The sequence below is a fragment of the Coptis chinensis genome, chromosome 1 (assembly GCF_015680905.1).
Source record: "Coptis chinensis isolate HL-2020 chromosome 1, ASM1568090v1, whole genome shotgun sequence".
NCBI classification, from domain to species: Eukaryota; Viridiplantae; Streptophyta; class Magnoliopsida; order Ranunculales; family Ranunculaceae; genus Coptis; species Coptis chinensis.
In genome coordinates this window covers 75,997,683-76,014,202 of record NC_141456.1, presented here as the reverse complement: position 1 = coordinate 76,014,202, position 16,520 = coordinate 75,997,683, and the positions used below count along the sequence as shown (strand labels likewise).

At 35.6% G+C, this 16,520-nt stretch overlaps 2 protein-coding genes across 4 annotated transcripts; one reads left to right on the top strand and one right to left on the bottom strand.

The window, feature by feature from the left end:
* The first annotated feature begins 440 nt into the window (after positions 1-440).
* LOC147525214 (uncharacterized) lies at positions 441-8,054 on the top strand. 3 transcript variants are annotated; one of them, XM_086564685.1, is made up of 10 exons: positions 441-571; positions 707-928; positions 3,014-3,184; positions 5,530-5,659; positions 6,033-6,148; positions 6,586-6,663; positions 6,735-6,785; positions 7,252-7,315; positions 7,392-7,490; positions 7,585-8,054. In XM_086564685.1, exons 6-10 carry the CDS (start codon positions 6,617-6,619, stop codon positions 7,708-7,710), a joined length of 387 nt encoding a protein of 128 aa, XP_086420811.1. In that variant the 5' UTR covers positions 441-571; positions 707-928; positions 3,014-3,184; positions 5,530-5,659; positions 6,033-6,148; positions 6,586-6,616; the 3' UTR covers positions 7,711-8,054. The 3 variants fall into 3 exon arrangements, with proteins under 3 accessions (XP_086420811.1, XP_086420825.1, XP_086420820.1); XM_086564694.1 differs by lacking the exons at positions 441-571; positions 707-928 and adding an exon at positions 2,303-2,366; XM_086564699.1 differs by lacking the exons at positions 441-571; positions 707-928; positions 3,014-3,184 and adding an exon at positions 2,244-2,366.
* Positions 8,055-14,320: 6,266 nt separating this feature from the next.
* LOC147525213 (uncharacterized) lies at positions 14,321-16,099 on the bottom strand. The gene is made up of 2 exons (XM_086578659.1): positions 15,421-16,099; positions 14,321-14,889 (listed from the first exon to the last, which is right to left on the bottom strand). The coding sequence occupies exons 1-2, from the start codon at positions 16,097-16,099 to the stop codon at positions 14,321-14,323; spliced, it is 1,248 nt and encodes a 415-aa protein (XP_086434785.1).
* Positions 16,100-16,520: the final 421 nt, after the last annotated feature.

Here is a 16,520-nt window from a genome sequence, read left to right as displayed (position 1 = left end):
GAGTTTCTAAAGTTAAAATTGATCTATGTTCTAGGGTATCAATTCATTGCTTCTTCCACCAAGTGTTCACTCTACTCAAGGTAACGAATTTACGCATCAATTTTAATTTTTTAAAATTGGTTGTTGCTCTTTGGTTTGGTCCAACTTTGGATTATCAGATAAAAGATGTATCTTTTATACAAAAGAAGCTTGCTTGATAGTTATTAGTTATTTGATTCGAAAAAAATTAGGTTTTTTGTTAGATCTATTTACTCCATGTGTTGTGATTTGATTTTCTAAGTGTTGTTATTACTGTTAGTATTGAATGTGCTTGCTTGTATAATGAGCTGCTATATTATAGAAAAAAATTAAGACAAATGCTAATAGCAGCTCATGAGTGTTTTTAGAGCTTGTATGTGGCTTATTTATTAAGATGGTTTTGTTTTGTTTTGTTGTAGAATGTGAACAAGTCGAAACTGGTCTACTTGGATAATGCATCAACTTCTCAGAAACCTATTGCTGTTTTGGACTCTTTACATAACTATTACTCAACCTATAATTCCAATGTGCATCGTGGTATTCATTTCTTGAGGTACTTATGTAATCTAGTGTGTTTATTTTCTGCTACCTCCCAGTTTTGTGACCCCTTTTAACACTGTCATTACAAGAGGTTTTACTGAAAATAATCTTCATCAAAAGTTCTTACTAATTTTTCCCTGCAATTTAGTGCAAGAGCCACTGATGAATATGAATCAGCGAGGATACTAGTAGTTTAATCCATGGATACTGTGACTAAGATTGAAAGAAGAAGAAGCAGATGAAACCATTTGCGTGAAACTGTTATGAGTTTTAGACCATAACAATGGTTCTCCTCTCTGCCCATTGCTTTCTTTGCCACCTTCAACTTCGAACTACAAGTAGGAGTTCAAAGGAAAGAAATGGAAGGAAGGTATAGTAGTACACTGGGGTTCTTTGTCTTTATTTCTTCTCTTTAAAATGTTTCTCTAATGCATGTGCTTCTCACATGAAATTGATATCTTTCATCTTTCTCTTAATGCCTCTGGTCTAGCATTTAGTAGTACTTTTATAACGGAATCAAGTTACATGCCAAATCTGGAATGACTGGGGGTTTTGACTAGGGTGAGTCAAAATTTCATGCGGGGGTACGGTTTAGTTCTCTTGTTTTCACCTCCACATGGACGGTGAGATAATTTAGATTTTTTTCTTTATTTTCTTTATAACTTTTGTTTGGTCTCTAATTTAGTAACTAAAGCACTAATTGGGAAGGAAAAGCTGGCTCAATAATTGATTTGTCAGGTCAAAAGTCCAAATAATGAAATGTGTATCTTTGGAAAATGCAATAAGTGAGTTGGTTTCTATGGAAAATTGGAAATCAAATAACAGCCAAAAAAAAAAAAATTGTGAAAAACACTCCATCAACACTTGGTGCATTGTTAATGGTAATACCTAAATTGTGTTTACTTGATTGAATACCTATTTTGTGAACAATTAATTTTAAATTTCAAAATCAAGACCAAATTTGAAAGGCTACGGCTACTAATTTACCGTTGAATAACCTCATATTACATAAGTTGTGACACGACTAACGTTTAACCATCCTGCTAAAGTTTTGCAGCAACCGGCATGATGTGACTTAAAAGTTTTTAAAGTGTAGTTTCAACAAGTTGGGGCTTTATTACTCCCCATATCTATTTTAAAGACCAATAAATGTATAGTTTTCTTCAAACATCAATATTTGAGATTTTCAGTAAGAAAAGTCTTAATTTAACGTTCGGTTACTGAATTTAGGATTTCATTTGGTCTGTTGAATTGGGAAAATTAACTTTGTGTGGAATTATAACATTGAAAGCTATAGTTTGTTGTTGTTGGTTGTTAAAAATCAGAATTGCAAAGGTATTAACTAGATTGGTGATAAGGTTCGAATTTTGGGCCGGGTTTTGTGAATAATTCATGTAGTTGAGTATTGTAATATACTAATATGTATGGTGCAGAGTATCTAGTTAAACCAATTGAGTGGCATTCAAAATAGGGCTGAAACCGACGCGTTCATTCCAAACTAACCATCTAAGTTCTTGCCAAAGAAAACAAGATAAGAAAAGTACTCTCTTAATGAGTGAGTGGAGGTCCTGAACTCCTGAAGGAAAAGTGTTTCTTTTATTTAAATGATAGTGAATATTGCTTTCACAGTTACCACTTGAACAAGTAAAGGATGGTTCAATGAAAACCTTGTGGCTAGTCAATGATGCACTACGTATCTTGACCTTTCTTTTTGACTGACACATCTCTAGCTTTAAAGTTATCTACTTTTTTGCTGCTGCTGAATACGCTGTACACCTCATTATCGACATATAATGTAAACAGACTTGGTAAGCCTCATGCTATGGTATTGTTGTTTTCTTTTTCTTTTTTTTTTGTGGAGATGAAATCTGAAATATATATTTTGCTCTGCAATTCATCTTTAGTTAACTACATTGTGATTGTTTGTGATTGCATGTTTAGTTATGCCTTTGGCCTTTAAGGTTAGATCATTTAGGATTACCTTACGTAATTGAATTATTGAACTACTTCTAAGAATGACCAAATGACCTTCTCTGGAATAGATCTAAGAATGATAAAATGTCCTTTCTATAGGGAACTAGAATGTCACTTACGAGACGTGAAAGACCATTGATTTCTCAACTAACAAAACCAGTTTTGTATGGGCAATGTTGGTATGGTGTATCACCTGCCTGCTTGGTTCCGGGAGAGGATGATATTGATAATGGCAGTTGAAATATCTCATGTAGCTTACTTTGTAGTGTATCGATCAAATAATGAGATCAATAGGTTGGTGTTCTTACAATTTTTACTCGTTCAGTTTTCTAATACGTATATTATAGGCAGTCATATGCTATGATATGCTATGCTATGATTGGTACTGTGTCTTACTCCTCATCACAGCAAATACATGTTTTGGGTGTGATTGTGTCAATGTGTTGATTAATTTTTCTGTCCACTGTTTTTATCTCCTCAGGTTATCGAGTTGCCAGTTAGAGTCTTGGGGTTTCTCCTCCAAAGATAATTTCACCTGGACTTGATGTTCTAGTTATCCTTACAAGACCCTTCTGTATTTTGTAGTAGCCGCGAATCTGACCATATTTATTACCATGACTGTGAGAAAGAGTCATTATTTATGTACCACCAGGTGCAGGGAAAGCACTTTTGTGTTACATCTTTCTGCTTTTAGTTATTTTATGATAGTCATTCTTTCTAAATATTAGGCATGCTTTGTGTCCTTAGCTACTTTAGTCCATGTATGTGTTGCTCGTGCTTGATGTGTTGTCAGGCTTGCTTTGTGTCCATGGTAGAAAGGTAGTCACTACTCTCTAGGTCTAGACTTGTGTGTGTGCGTGTCTATGATGGATTGTTGAGTCATTTTTCCATGGCATGATCCTTTGTACATGTAAGAAGGTTCATATTGCACTTGAACTTTTCTTGTGTGTGCAGTGGGATAATTGTGAGCAGTGTTAACTGGTGCAAGAGTGTGTGATGCCAATCATCCCACTGCACACACTCAATGCACTCAAACAGACCATATATATACTAACTTCTCACGACAACACTCTACGAATCAGCATACTCACTTCACAACAAAATAAGGCACACACTCACTCACACTAACAACACACACTTGGCAGTACACATGCACACACTCACTAGTCTCTCACTTTACACACAATCATAACCAATACACACTACAATTTTAGCAGACACTTATCAATCAAAATAAGCAACAGTAGGTCATTGGCAGTAACAACAAAGTGTAATGAACAAGTAGTAGTAGGTCATAGCTAGAGTTGTAGGCAATACATATAGTTGAGCTGATGGGGCATTCTTGCAATTGACATATTTATCTACTTATTCCTTCATTGGGACCAATCAATTTTGCTATAAATCAATTACACACATCTGCGTGGGATGAGCATTAATCCAAAGGTCAATGATGAGCAATGAGGCACGGAAAGCCGACATAAAAGGAAAATTTGAATACGACCGACATGGGCAGAGTTTCATTCTACTCCTCCTGCTTTTCTTATATTATATGTCCCTCAAAGCATATGTGATCATTATTTTTTTGTCACTCTCGGTTGTTAGTATAACCCTTTTTTTTTAGAGTGGATGTGTTTTAGATCTGGTTTGGTTTGTTAGGTTCACTTTATTCGTTTTTTTTCCTACATACTAAGCTCTATCACTTCATGAAAGTTTTGACATGAGCAATGAATTCGTTGAACCCATGCTGCAGCCAATTTCCAAGGACTTAGATTCAGCCTTCTAGACTTCGTGTTGCAGGCTGTGTAACTTGCAGACTTGGTGTTAATGGGGTTTTTTATTCATCTTGTTGAGGTCTAGGATGGAGAAGATGGTCGATTGACGACAAGGTGTTTTGTAGTCTTTGCATCTAGATGTCGTTTGTGAGGGCGCTTGATGTTAAAATAGCGCAAGCCTTCTTTAGTAACATAAGTACATCGAGATGCCTTCTTGGTGCCTTACTAATTATTAAGGTTACAAGCTATAGTTTAATGGGTGTTTCTTACTTTAGGCAATCGTTGTTTGATGATTGTGGTGTATAATGGGTGATGATTGTGGTCTAGTATGTATAAAATAATTAAATTTGTCTATGGTTTCTTGAATTTATTGTTGCTGTCCTTGCTAAACTGCATTCTTAGTGTCTATGGTGGTGCTGCTTTTTGGTTTATGAAGGAAGTAATATGCATACTTAGTGAACAACATGTCAGAGAAGTAAAAAAGGAATGGCCTGCAGTGGCTGGAAATGACCTGCAGTGACCTGTTAGAGCCTAGAACTAGCCTGGGGTGGCCTGCAGCAGCCCAACAGATGGCCTATAGCAGCCTAGGACTTGAATTTGTATGAAGTATGAAGCTTGGGTATTTTGTACCATTCTAGAATTATTGTTTGGAACCATAGGAACTTTAAAATCTAGTTTCTTAGTTAGTAATCATCACACAAGTTTATTAGCGGGATATGAGTTGGATTTGGATGAGTAAGTCCTCGAGATACATCTCCATGTCCTCGAGATATGAGTTGGATTTGGAGGCGTTACACTTTTCCTGCTTATTTTATTTTTGTTTGGCATGGCAATCACTGTCGTTATTTTATTTTCTTATTGTAGTCTTGGAGTTTGTGTTCTTTTAACTGTTGTTTCCACCAATGCAAGTGATAGTCATCAAGTGTGATGATGGAACAAGAGATCTTGATCTTTGCAACACATACACTTCACTATGTATTTACTGAATCAAACTCAAATAGATTGGTATTAATTTCCATAGTACTTGCTTTGTGATTAAACTCTTTCTGGTCTCTTGTTAGTTTAGTTTGATGTATATTTTTGTTTCTTGGTCATTGATTGTAAATTTATGACTTGGGATAGAAAAGTTTGATCAAATTTTGAGACTTGGTCTTGATTATATTAATTTTAGTTGTGAAGCCTAATTAAGAACATGGATTTTTTATATTTTGTATGATCTATGAAGGAAGTTTGCGAATGCGAGGAAAGACCGGGCTAGAAACGGGAATCGAAGAGCATCGAGTGAGATTAATTGGCCGGAATATAGTTGGAGTTGCAGTTTATCCTTGTGCCGTCAACAAAAGAGGATTAATAGAGTAAGTCTTCAAACTTGATCTTAATCTTCCAATATCAAGGCCTTTAATTTTTGTTTTTTTTTGTAGTGTAATATTTTGTTTTTTTATAGGAAATAGATGTGGAACTACAACATGAGTGGTGATTCTTATGTTCCAATGTATGGTTCATCTGTAATTGGTGGCTAATTAGTATGTAACCATTAAAGTTATATGTAGTTATGTTCTCATCTTGTATTTTATGAACTTCTTAAATGGAAATTGCAAATTCTTAGTTCAAATGTGTAAATTAAGATAGACAACGAAAAGTTTATTTTGTTAAATCTAGTGAGTATCAATCATCTTCATTATTTATATAATTATGTGTGTCATTGATCCTATTTGTGTCATGCTACAGGTGGAGATGGTCCACAGTAAGACTTAATATGCTGAAATTCCATCTTGGAGGCACCCCCCCTCCGCAAGGTTCTGTATCACAATGAAAGCAGGTTGTTGCTTGTGATGAGGACTGAGGTGGGTTCTTATTTTAGTTCATCTGACATTTGCTGTGTTGATCCTATAAGTGGTTCATTGCTCTCAACATATAAGTTTAATCCTGGAGAAACAGAAAAATCAAATATTTCTCATTACATTTTGTGTTTTTTATTCTTTTGAATCTATCTGCTTGTTAGAGACTATGGAATTTATTTATCTCTCAGATTACTTTTCTTTTGAAACATAAAAAAATAAAACAACATATATTCCAAAGTTGGCTACGTCATTTTCTTGCAAGGTTGTCTTACATAATACAAAAAAAAAAAATGTTGGACTTGGTAACCTCTCTCTCTCTCTCTCTACTTGAAAATGGAGAGGACACTACAAAGTAGCTTGTTCCATTCTCGTGACTTGTCAATTGTAGCTAAATTTTCTACACGATATTTAATTTATCTGAGGAATTGCAATTTTGATAGGGTGATAGCAAAGGATCTGTGAAGGGTGGTTATGGTAGAAAAGAGGCTGCTGGAGTTCAATTGGGTCAAAGTTCCCAGGTATTATTACATTTCAATGGTCTTTTGGGATTTAAAGAGTTGTTGTAAATACTGGTAATTGAATTTCACAGCTCACTCATCAGGGATTTTTTGGGCAAGGGGCAAGCTACATCAACTCTCCGGTAAGGACACCCTCTCTGATATTACTTTTTCTTATTGCAGTGCAATTTAGGAAGTAAATGATTGATATTTTTTTTCTTGGTTTTCCATTCATATTAATTTGGTTTTGAAGATACTACGAACCACCTTATTCCTTTTTGTTTCATAATGTGTCAAGTTGATGATTATCATTGATCATCCTTACCATAAAAAAATGTTAATTTATGGATGGAGTAAATCGTCTGATGAGGGACCTACTTGTTTACCCCTATTATCTGGTGGTGTTTTTCTTTAATCTTTCTAGTTTCTTCGATTCTCTTTCAATGCATCTATTCTCAAACCTCTTGGCAGCCATGTGTGAGGTGAAAACCTGTATGTACAAACTATGTGGGAGTGAATCATGTTTCGCTTAATAGAACGTAGCTTAGTTTCTATTGGTTGTCTCTAAACCTTGTGAATTAAATGTTTTACATTTATCTTATTGGGAAGTGTGGTCCTCACATTGCAAAGGGTTGATGGGAAACGAGTTCCGCTGAAATGGGACAAGATCAAGGTAAACAAATCCTACACATTATTGTCTTTTTCTTTGAAAAGTATATGTTTACATATGTTGTGAGTCTATATGTTAGGGCCCATATCAACCAGGTGGCACAGAGTGTGGGTATCATACAATGAAGTTTATGAGGGAAATAGTAGAAGCTTGTTCAACTGGATCATTTGAAAATAAGGTATTCGAAAGTTTTAACAAACACTTTATTTGGCTCAACGACTTCGCCTTATTCTTATATAGTAACTCCACATGTTGTGCTTTGACTCATCTAGATAACAAATTTAGAACTGAAGGAGACATACACGCAAGATGAACTTGACGGTGTTCGACTCGATATTATTCAGTTCATCCAGGAAAATGGGGTGTTTGTTTTCGAGGCGAATGAGGATGAATTTTAGCTATGTTCGGACCCCTCCAGTTTAATTTATGAGTCTTACATTTTTAATTTATGAAAAGGAATTTGAAGTTTGTTTTCTTAGTGCACTCAAAAAATTAATGGAAGTCTTTTTTTATTATTATTATCTTTTTTTGCAATGTTTGATAGTTTATTGTACATTTTGGAATTTGTTGGGAAGATGAAAATGTTGTATGTAGGCAGGCTGTGTAAATTAAAAATTAATGGATTTTTTTTTTTTATTATTATTATCTTTTTTTGCAATGTTTGATAGTTTATTGTACATTTTGGAATTTGTTGGGAAAATGGAAATGTTGTATGTAGGCAGGTTGTGTAAATTTTGTTATGTAGGTTCGGTTTTTAAGTGGAAGAATGTTACTAGCATTATTATTAAAATATATATACCACGGTTTGGCATAAACCGTAGTGTTTAGTATAACTATATACCACGGTATTATAACACATACACTAATATAAACCACGGTTTCAATAGCTTATATGCCATGGTTCTGTTGACAACCGTGGTATATAATGGGCATACAAACCACGGTTCTTTGAAAAACCGTGGTATCCGTTAAACATATATACCACAGTTTTGCTATTATTATATACCACACCACCTATTGTCACGGTTGTATAACAGTGGTAAATATATTTATACCACACTTAAAAACAGTGGTATAAGTGTCATTCTGTAGTAGTGATTCCACTTTGAATAGACTACAAGACCTAATGGCTATCTCCCCAGTTGATGCCACCTCGTGATTGACCAAATCAAGAATAAATGAGACTAACACAACGAATTTAAGCACAAAAAAATGGTTGAGTCAACTTGGACTCAGATTTACGTAAATACTCTCCAAGAAATTTAAAATTGAAAGGCTCAAGTCTCACAGGTCAAGTCTCTGTACTAATCCTCTAGTTTGATAGAAGTTTAAGTTGCTCTTTCATTTGAAATTCCTCTAGTTATGTATTATATGAACTTATTCTAGACTAAGACTTTTATCAGTTAGATCTATTTCTAGTAATAGAAACTTAGTCTAAAAGTCTTACTAATCCTGGTCATGACTTACAATTTCCAATTTTATTAGCCAGTTTAAACGATAAAAATATACTTTTCACCTAGAATCACCATAATTCACATATAAACTTTCCAAATATTGTAATTAAAATATTGCCAAATTTTAATTCTCACCCCTCTAACTAAATTAGGCATTGTCTTCAATGACTAAATAAAATAACTGAAAGCTTACCATAATTGAAATAATCAGAGAAGGAGGGATATTACCTTAAATGCGTGCAAAATTACATCAGCTAAAATCTGTAGAATTTATATCCATAACAAAACAAATAAGAGTGATGATTTATAAGGATTAATAATTATTACAACGACTAAATATTTGTCATGTGCTCAATCCATAGAGTTATACGTCTATAAAAAGACAGGGAAAATGTGCTAGAGTGGAATGTAAGAGTCACATGTACAAATGCCATGACTGAAAAATAAAAATAAAAATTTAAACAATGAATAATAATAATAATTTCATTGTTGCACGGAATACAAGATTTGTCTCTGCCTGCAAATAAAAGTGATAAAACCATAATAGACAATCAAGTACATGAGTGATCATATGAAGAAGTACTGGAATACATAATCCTAGATAAAGGACTCTATTTCGATTTTGGACGACCTCTCTTTTGAATTGATGTTTCAGCTTTGTTATTCTGGAGCATAAGAATATGTTCCATCAACTCCTTATGTTACAGAATACTCATCTCCTCCTTGTTTTTCTGATAATTATACAATTTGTGCATACCCCTAAATAATGTTAAACCCATGTCTCGCACATTCGGATCCATCTGAGCATCAAAGACACTATTGTTTTCAAAATAAGGAGGTAGGGAATCAGGGTCGTGATGAGCTGGTGTCATACCAAAAACTGGTTCACCCTCGTCTGTCAATAAACTAGGCTCCCAAAATCCAGGTGGACAGTGTAAATTCTTCCTGGGAATTAAATCTGTCCTTCTTTAAGTTCTATTCCTTCCGCCTCAACTATTTCGCCACTAAACAATTCTAACTCGCACAAAAGCCTAGTGATAAAAGCTGGAAGGATGAGATACCCATGATTTGCATTCTTCCTTTCCATAATATTCTTCATTAAAGTCTTTCCCAAACAAATTTTGCTATCCCTCTTCATTAACATAAATAGGATATGACCACCAGGTTCATAGATTGTAGAACAATTACTCGACCCAATCACATTATCACAAATCCAACGATATGGAAAATTTTGATTCACCTGAAGGGAGCAAAATCGGACACGGTTTGCATAATCGACTTCTACTCTTTCTCCCAGCACAGCTCGATAATCACATGATTGTTTTGCCTTTGTTTGTGGTCCATAGTGTGCTGAAATTCCCATTTTTCTACTAGAAAATCAGGGGTGATGATGGTGGGTTAAGAGTCATTATCCCAATACAGTTCCATTTTCCCATTCACCTCTTCATAATCGATTCTGCAGTCGTAGAAATGTCGAATAATACCTTCATGATATTTGTCTCCATTAGAATAAAAGAGACAGTCCCAACCCCGATTTTCGCATTCTTGTGTATAAAATTCGTTCATGGCATTGTTATCAAACAACTCTCCATAACAGAGTTCAGCGCGAATCTTTCGTTCGGTCGTCATGTTCAAATGTTTACAAACTTGCCCTCGAACTGGCGTAATGTGTATGGCCAAACAAAGGGTAAGATATCACAACAAAACCACAAGAACGATACTGGAAATACATGCTCAGTAATAAATCGTCCTATACAGAACCTTTTTTTTTTTTCTCCAAAATCTTTCAAGCCTAACAATTATTAATAAGGCACCTTTCCTTCCTCACAGCCAATACCCCCTGACAACCTTCACATTCTCCTATTCTCCTTCGACAACAGCAAGCAAACAAAAAAAAAGACAGAAACCAATCTCTATTGAATTTAACTCAACTCTCTTTTCTAATTTCTGGTTTGTTTTCCTTATCAAAAGCGAAAACGGATTCACCACGCCATCAAGAGAGTTTACACAATCGGATTTACTACTGTTTGGGAAAGTAGATTCACCACGAAATCGGAATTTGATCGATTGTGAACTAACCGGCAGGAGCTCTTGCCGATTAGCAAGTGCTGATAACGATGATTTGAGGTATAAATGGAGGTTGCAACGCCTATTAATGGGTGTGGTGAAGTTGGGGGTTGTGATGGTGCGGCTGGAAGAAGAAGAAGATCATTTTTTTTTCTTTTGTTTCTAAGACCCTAGTTGTTTGGGCCTTTTATGGTATTCAGGCCCATTTAACTAGATGGATGCTTAGAGTAGGATTTGGTTTCGAAACACAAAGGTATTCTACCTCACTTGACCGAAACAGAGAGGAATTTCACCTCACTAGTTCACGCAGTGATACATATGCATCACATAACACTCCAGGTTCATATAAATTGAATTCTTATTCATAAAAATTAATAATAATCACATTCATAAACTATTGCTAAAATAAGAAAAGAATAAAAACACAGCAGGAAATAAACTTACTACTAGTACTACTTCCTAATACTATACTATACTATAATGACTAAAGATAAATTAATTCTGCATACTCTTGATATTTCATGTTCACTCCTTAACCTTGTCATTGCTATCAATGTGCTCAAAAATTATCTTCCAAACTTCCTTGTCGCTACAATTTTTGTAAATATCTTCATCACTCCAATAACACCTCGACAACAACTTTCTTCCGTATTTGATGTCCAATTTAACCTTATAATCCCAAGCCAAGAGTCTAGAGCGCATAAGAGTGATGTGTAGTGCATTGACTGTTTGAATTGGGATCCAATCTTTGTAGTGATTCTCTAATCCTGCACACAAGTGACGTACCATCTTGCAAATAAAAATGGGGAGCACTAGCTTGTTGGTGTTCCTAATAAAGACGTATACGATTTGTGTTAGCATTCTATAGAATACGTTGTAGAATTCACCGTTCTCCAAAGCCTTTAGGAAGTGTAGGCTATATTTATCAGAGGAAAATAGATTAGGATCACCGATGATATTGGTAGAGATCCACATCAAAGCTAAGGCACAGTTTCGAGCAAAGGTGTTTATAGGGATGCGCTTGCGATCTATTACTGTCAAACCTGGTCCTAGTTGCTTCTCATAGGTGAGCGCCCCATTCTTTGGTTCTTGGTTTAGAAAGTTCCTATTGACTCCTCGACTCATATCCTCTACCAATTCTGTTAGTTCACGCCTAATCTCTTCATCTTCCACTCCAAACATCCTTGCGATCACTTCGGGGCTTATGCATAAGTGCATGGTTTTAAGAGATCCTACTAAGTATCCCATAGTACTGAAGGTTTGAAGACAAGAATAGAATTCACGAACCATCTGAGGAGAGTAAGTGTCTTCTAGTGTATAAAGCAAACCAGTCCAGTTTCTAACTTCTAGTTGATTTCCGAAGTAATGTCCTAAAGGGCTGTTAAACAAATCTTGGTAGCACTTCTCTAGTATGATCTTGGCATCTGGAGAGAGATTGATTTGGGTGAATTCAATAGTATGGAATGTACCTAAGTTCATGTAATTCATTGTAGCACATGGTCGGTTTATAATTTGAGAGGTATTTGCGGTGAAAGCGGTGAAATATGGAGAGTATGGGTCGATTTCTTCTTACATGTTTTGGCGATGAGATACAGAACGAAAAAGATGTAGAAAGTATTGAAGTAGTGAACTAAGGAGACGCTACAAAGTATAGCTTTATAGGAGAAGTTTCAGAAGTGCTCCACTTCTCTCCTAGTCAGAAATGCAAAGCTCTGACTTCGATCTTTGGGTAGATTACTCAGCAACGAATCTTTTTTTTTTTTTTTTTTTTTTTTTTTTGTTAAAGTGAACTACTATCTATTTAAACTACTTGGGTTGCCTCCCATAAAGCTTACGTTTAATGTCGCCCGGCCGACCTGAGAGGGGTACATTTACCCCCCTAACTAAATTAGGCTCATCTTCTAATGTGGTCTGATTTGCTCTATCCTTCGTTTTCTAGCTGCCGAAAATAAGAAATGAATGGAGCTTATTGCAACTGGTTCTGCTAGTACAAGGATATAATCTTGCAACACCGTGGGTAGTTTATCCCATAGATTGTTTTCCGGATCAGGTATGTCTTTGTATATTGGTTCTATAAGTAAAGTTTCCTCTATATATCTCGTGTAGGTAGCTCTAAAAATGGTTTTAAGCGGTGTGCATTTACTTTAAAACTAGTACCTCATTTTGGATCCTCTAACTCTATTGCACCATGGTGCGTAGCGTTTCTTACAAAGTAAGGACGACCATCTAGACCGCAATTTTCCCGGAAATAATTCTAATCTAGAGTCATAAAGTAAAACTTTCTGACCGACGAAAGTAGAAATCTTTCCTTAAAATTTGTTTATCATGGGCTAGCTTTGTTCTTTTCTTATAGTTCTTTGAATTTTCATAGGCGTCACTCCGTATTTCTTCTAACTTTCGTTTAGGCTGTAGCTTTCTTTGTTCTCGGCCTTATCTAATTCGAAGTTCACGGCTCTAACAACCCAATAGGCTCGGTGTTGTAGTTCGACAGGTAGGTGACAAGTCTTGCCATAGACAATACGATAAGGGGACATAGCTATAGGAATTTTGAACGCAGTACGATAAGCCCATAAAGCATCATTAAGTCTAAAGTACCAATCTTTCTTCGAAGGGTTAATTGTTTTCTCTATAATATTTTTAATCTCCCTATTCGAAACTTCGGCTTGCCCATTTGTTTGTGGATGGTATGGAAGAGCAACTTTATGTGTTATGCCGTACTTAGACATTAGATTTCCAAATACCCGATTGCAAAAATGCGAGCCATTATCACTAATTATAGCTCTAGGAGTTCCGAACCTAGGTAAAATATATGCTTTAAGAAAATCTATGACCACTTTATGATCAGCGGTCCTTGTTGCTACGGCTTCTACCCATTTGGATACATAATCAACTACCACTAGGATGTAGAGAAAACCATTAGATTGAGGAAAAGGGCCCATGAAGTCTATACCCCATACGTCAAAAATTTCACATATGAGAATGGATTGTTAGGGCCATTCATTTCGTTTGGTTATTTTTCCTAAATGTTGGCATCTAGAACAGGTTTTACAATAGATTATAGCATCTCTAAACATGGTAGGCCAATAAAATCCACACTGCAAAATCTTAGCAATGGTATCTCTTGAACCGAAATGCCAACCACAAGCTTGGTCATGGCAAAAAGATAGAATAGATTGTTGCTCAAATTCCGGGATGCATCTACGGATTATCTGATCTGGGCAATACTTAAATAGGTAGGCGTCATCCCAAAAATAATCTTTTACTTTGACGAAGAAAATATCCTCTTTTGGTTTGGTCCAATGAGATGGGATTTGATTGGTCACTAAATAATTCACGATATCAGCATACCATGGTACTTGTGAAATATTATAGAGGTGTTCGTCGGGAAAGTTTTCTCGAATAGGTGGTGATTCTACGAGAGACTCACACACTAGCCTAGATAAATGGTCAGCAACTACATTTTCCTTTCCTTGTTTATCGTGGATTTCTAAGTCAAATTCTTGTAAAGAAGGATCCAACGAATTAAACATCTCTTAGCATCTTGTTTAACTAATAAGTGGCGAAGTGCCGCATGATCAGTATAAACTATAAATTTAGATCCAATAAGGTACGAACGAAATTTGTCAAGGGAAAAGACAATGGCTAACAACTCTTTTTCAGTTGTGGAATAGTTTCTTTGAGCATCATTAAGTGTTTTACTAGCGTAGGATATTACATAAGGTACTTTGTCCACTTTTTGGCCTAGAACAGCTCCTACGGCATAATCGGATGCATCACACATAATTTCAAAAGGTAATCTCCAATCAGGAGGTTTGATAATTGGTGCGGTTGTGAGTGCATGTTTAAGTTGTTCAAATGCGGTAAGGCAGTCTTCCCCAAATTCAAAATCAGTATCCTTGACCAAAAGATTTGTTAAAGGCCGTGCAATTTTGCTAAAATCCTTAACGAACCTACGGTAGAAACCGGCGTGTCCTAAGAATGCTCGAATATCTTTTACACATTTTGGGACAGGGAGTTTAGCTATTAACTCAACTTTTGCTCTATCCACCTCAATACCTGCATCAGACACGGAATGACCTAAAACAATCCCTTGTTTTACCATAAAATGACATTTCTCCCAGTTAAGTACTAGGTTAGTGTCACAACATCTTTTTAAGACTAAAGATAGATGGTGTAGACAATCACCAAATGTAGGTCCAAAAACAGAGAAGTCATCCATAAAGATTTCTATGAATTTTTCTACCATGTCACTAAAAATACTCATCATACACCGCTGGAAGGTAGCAGGTGCATTACATAAGCCAAAAGGCATATGCCTATAAACAAATGTTCCAAAGGGACATGTAAATGTAGTATTCTCTTGATCGTTAGGATGAATAGGGATTTGGTTATATCCAGAGTATCCATCTAAGAAACAGTAAAATGCTTGGCCGGCTAATCTTTCTAGCATTTGGTCTATGAATGGTAAAGGAAAGTGATCCTTTCTAGTAACACTATTTAGCTTTCTATAGTCAATACATACTCTCCATCTGGTTTGCACTCTAGTAGGCACTAACTCATTGTGATCGTTGGCTACCACCGTTATACCTGATTTCTTTAGTACTACTTGTACTGGACTAACCCACTTACTATCTGATATTGGGTATATAATATCGGCATCTAGAAGTTTGATTATTTCTACAAGTACCACTTCTTTCATGTTAGGATTTAGACGTCGTTGTGGTTGGCGAGAAGTTTTGGCATTTTCTTCTAGGTGAATTCTATGTTGGACAACTGAAGGACTTATCCCTTTAATGTCACCAATAGACCATCCTATAGCTTCTTTGTTTTCTCTTAGAATTTCTAATAGTTTAGTTTCTTGTTCACTAGTTAAGTTTGAAGCTATCACAAAGGGTAATTCCTTTACCTCATCTAAAAACACATATTTTAAGTTTGCAGGTAAAGGTTTTAACTCACACCTAGGTGGTTTCGTTAATATAGGTGGTTCCATTATATCCTGTGTCTTTTCTTTAAATTTATTAGATGCACCTGGCATGTTCTCATCTAGCAACGCATTAACCTGACATCTAACACTATCCTTTTCATAATCAGTAACTAATCGTGATAGGCACATTAAGAGTGGATCTTCTGGATAGGTTTGTTCAAATGTTTCGGACACTAATTCCTCAATCATACGCATATCATCTACCCCTTCGGCATCATCAGGATGTTTCATAAGCTTGAAAACATTTACTTCCACTTTTAGATTCCCAAATGTTATTGTCATGCTCCCATTCTTACAATTTATTAGAGCTTCTCTTGTTGCTAAGAATGGTCTACCCAAAATGATAGGAATTTGGTTTCCATTTGTAGGTAAAGTGTCAAGAACTATAAAATCAACGGGGTAATAAAAATCAGAGACCTTGATAATCACATCCTCTATTACCCCTCGTGGAATCTTAATAGATCTATCAGCTAGTTGTAGTCTAACATTTGTTGGTTTCAAGTCTTTTAACCCTAGCTGTTTATAAACTTAGTAAGGTAACAAATTCACACTAGCACCTAAATCCAATAATGTTTGATCAGTGTAGTCCTCTCCTATTCTACACATAATTGTAAGACTACCGGGGTCCTTATGTTTTACTACGGCTTGGTTCTGTAGAAAGGATGAACAGCCTTGTGCAAGGAAAACTTCTTTTGGGATATTT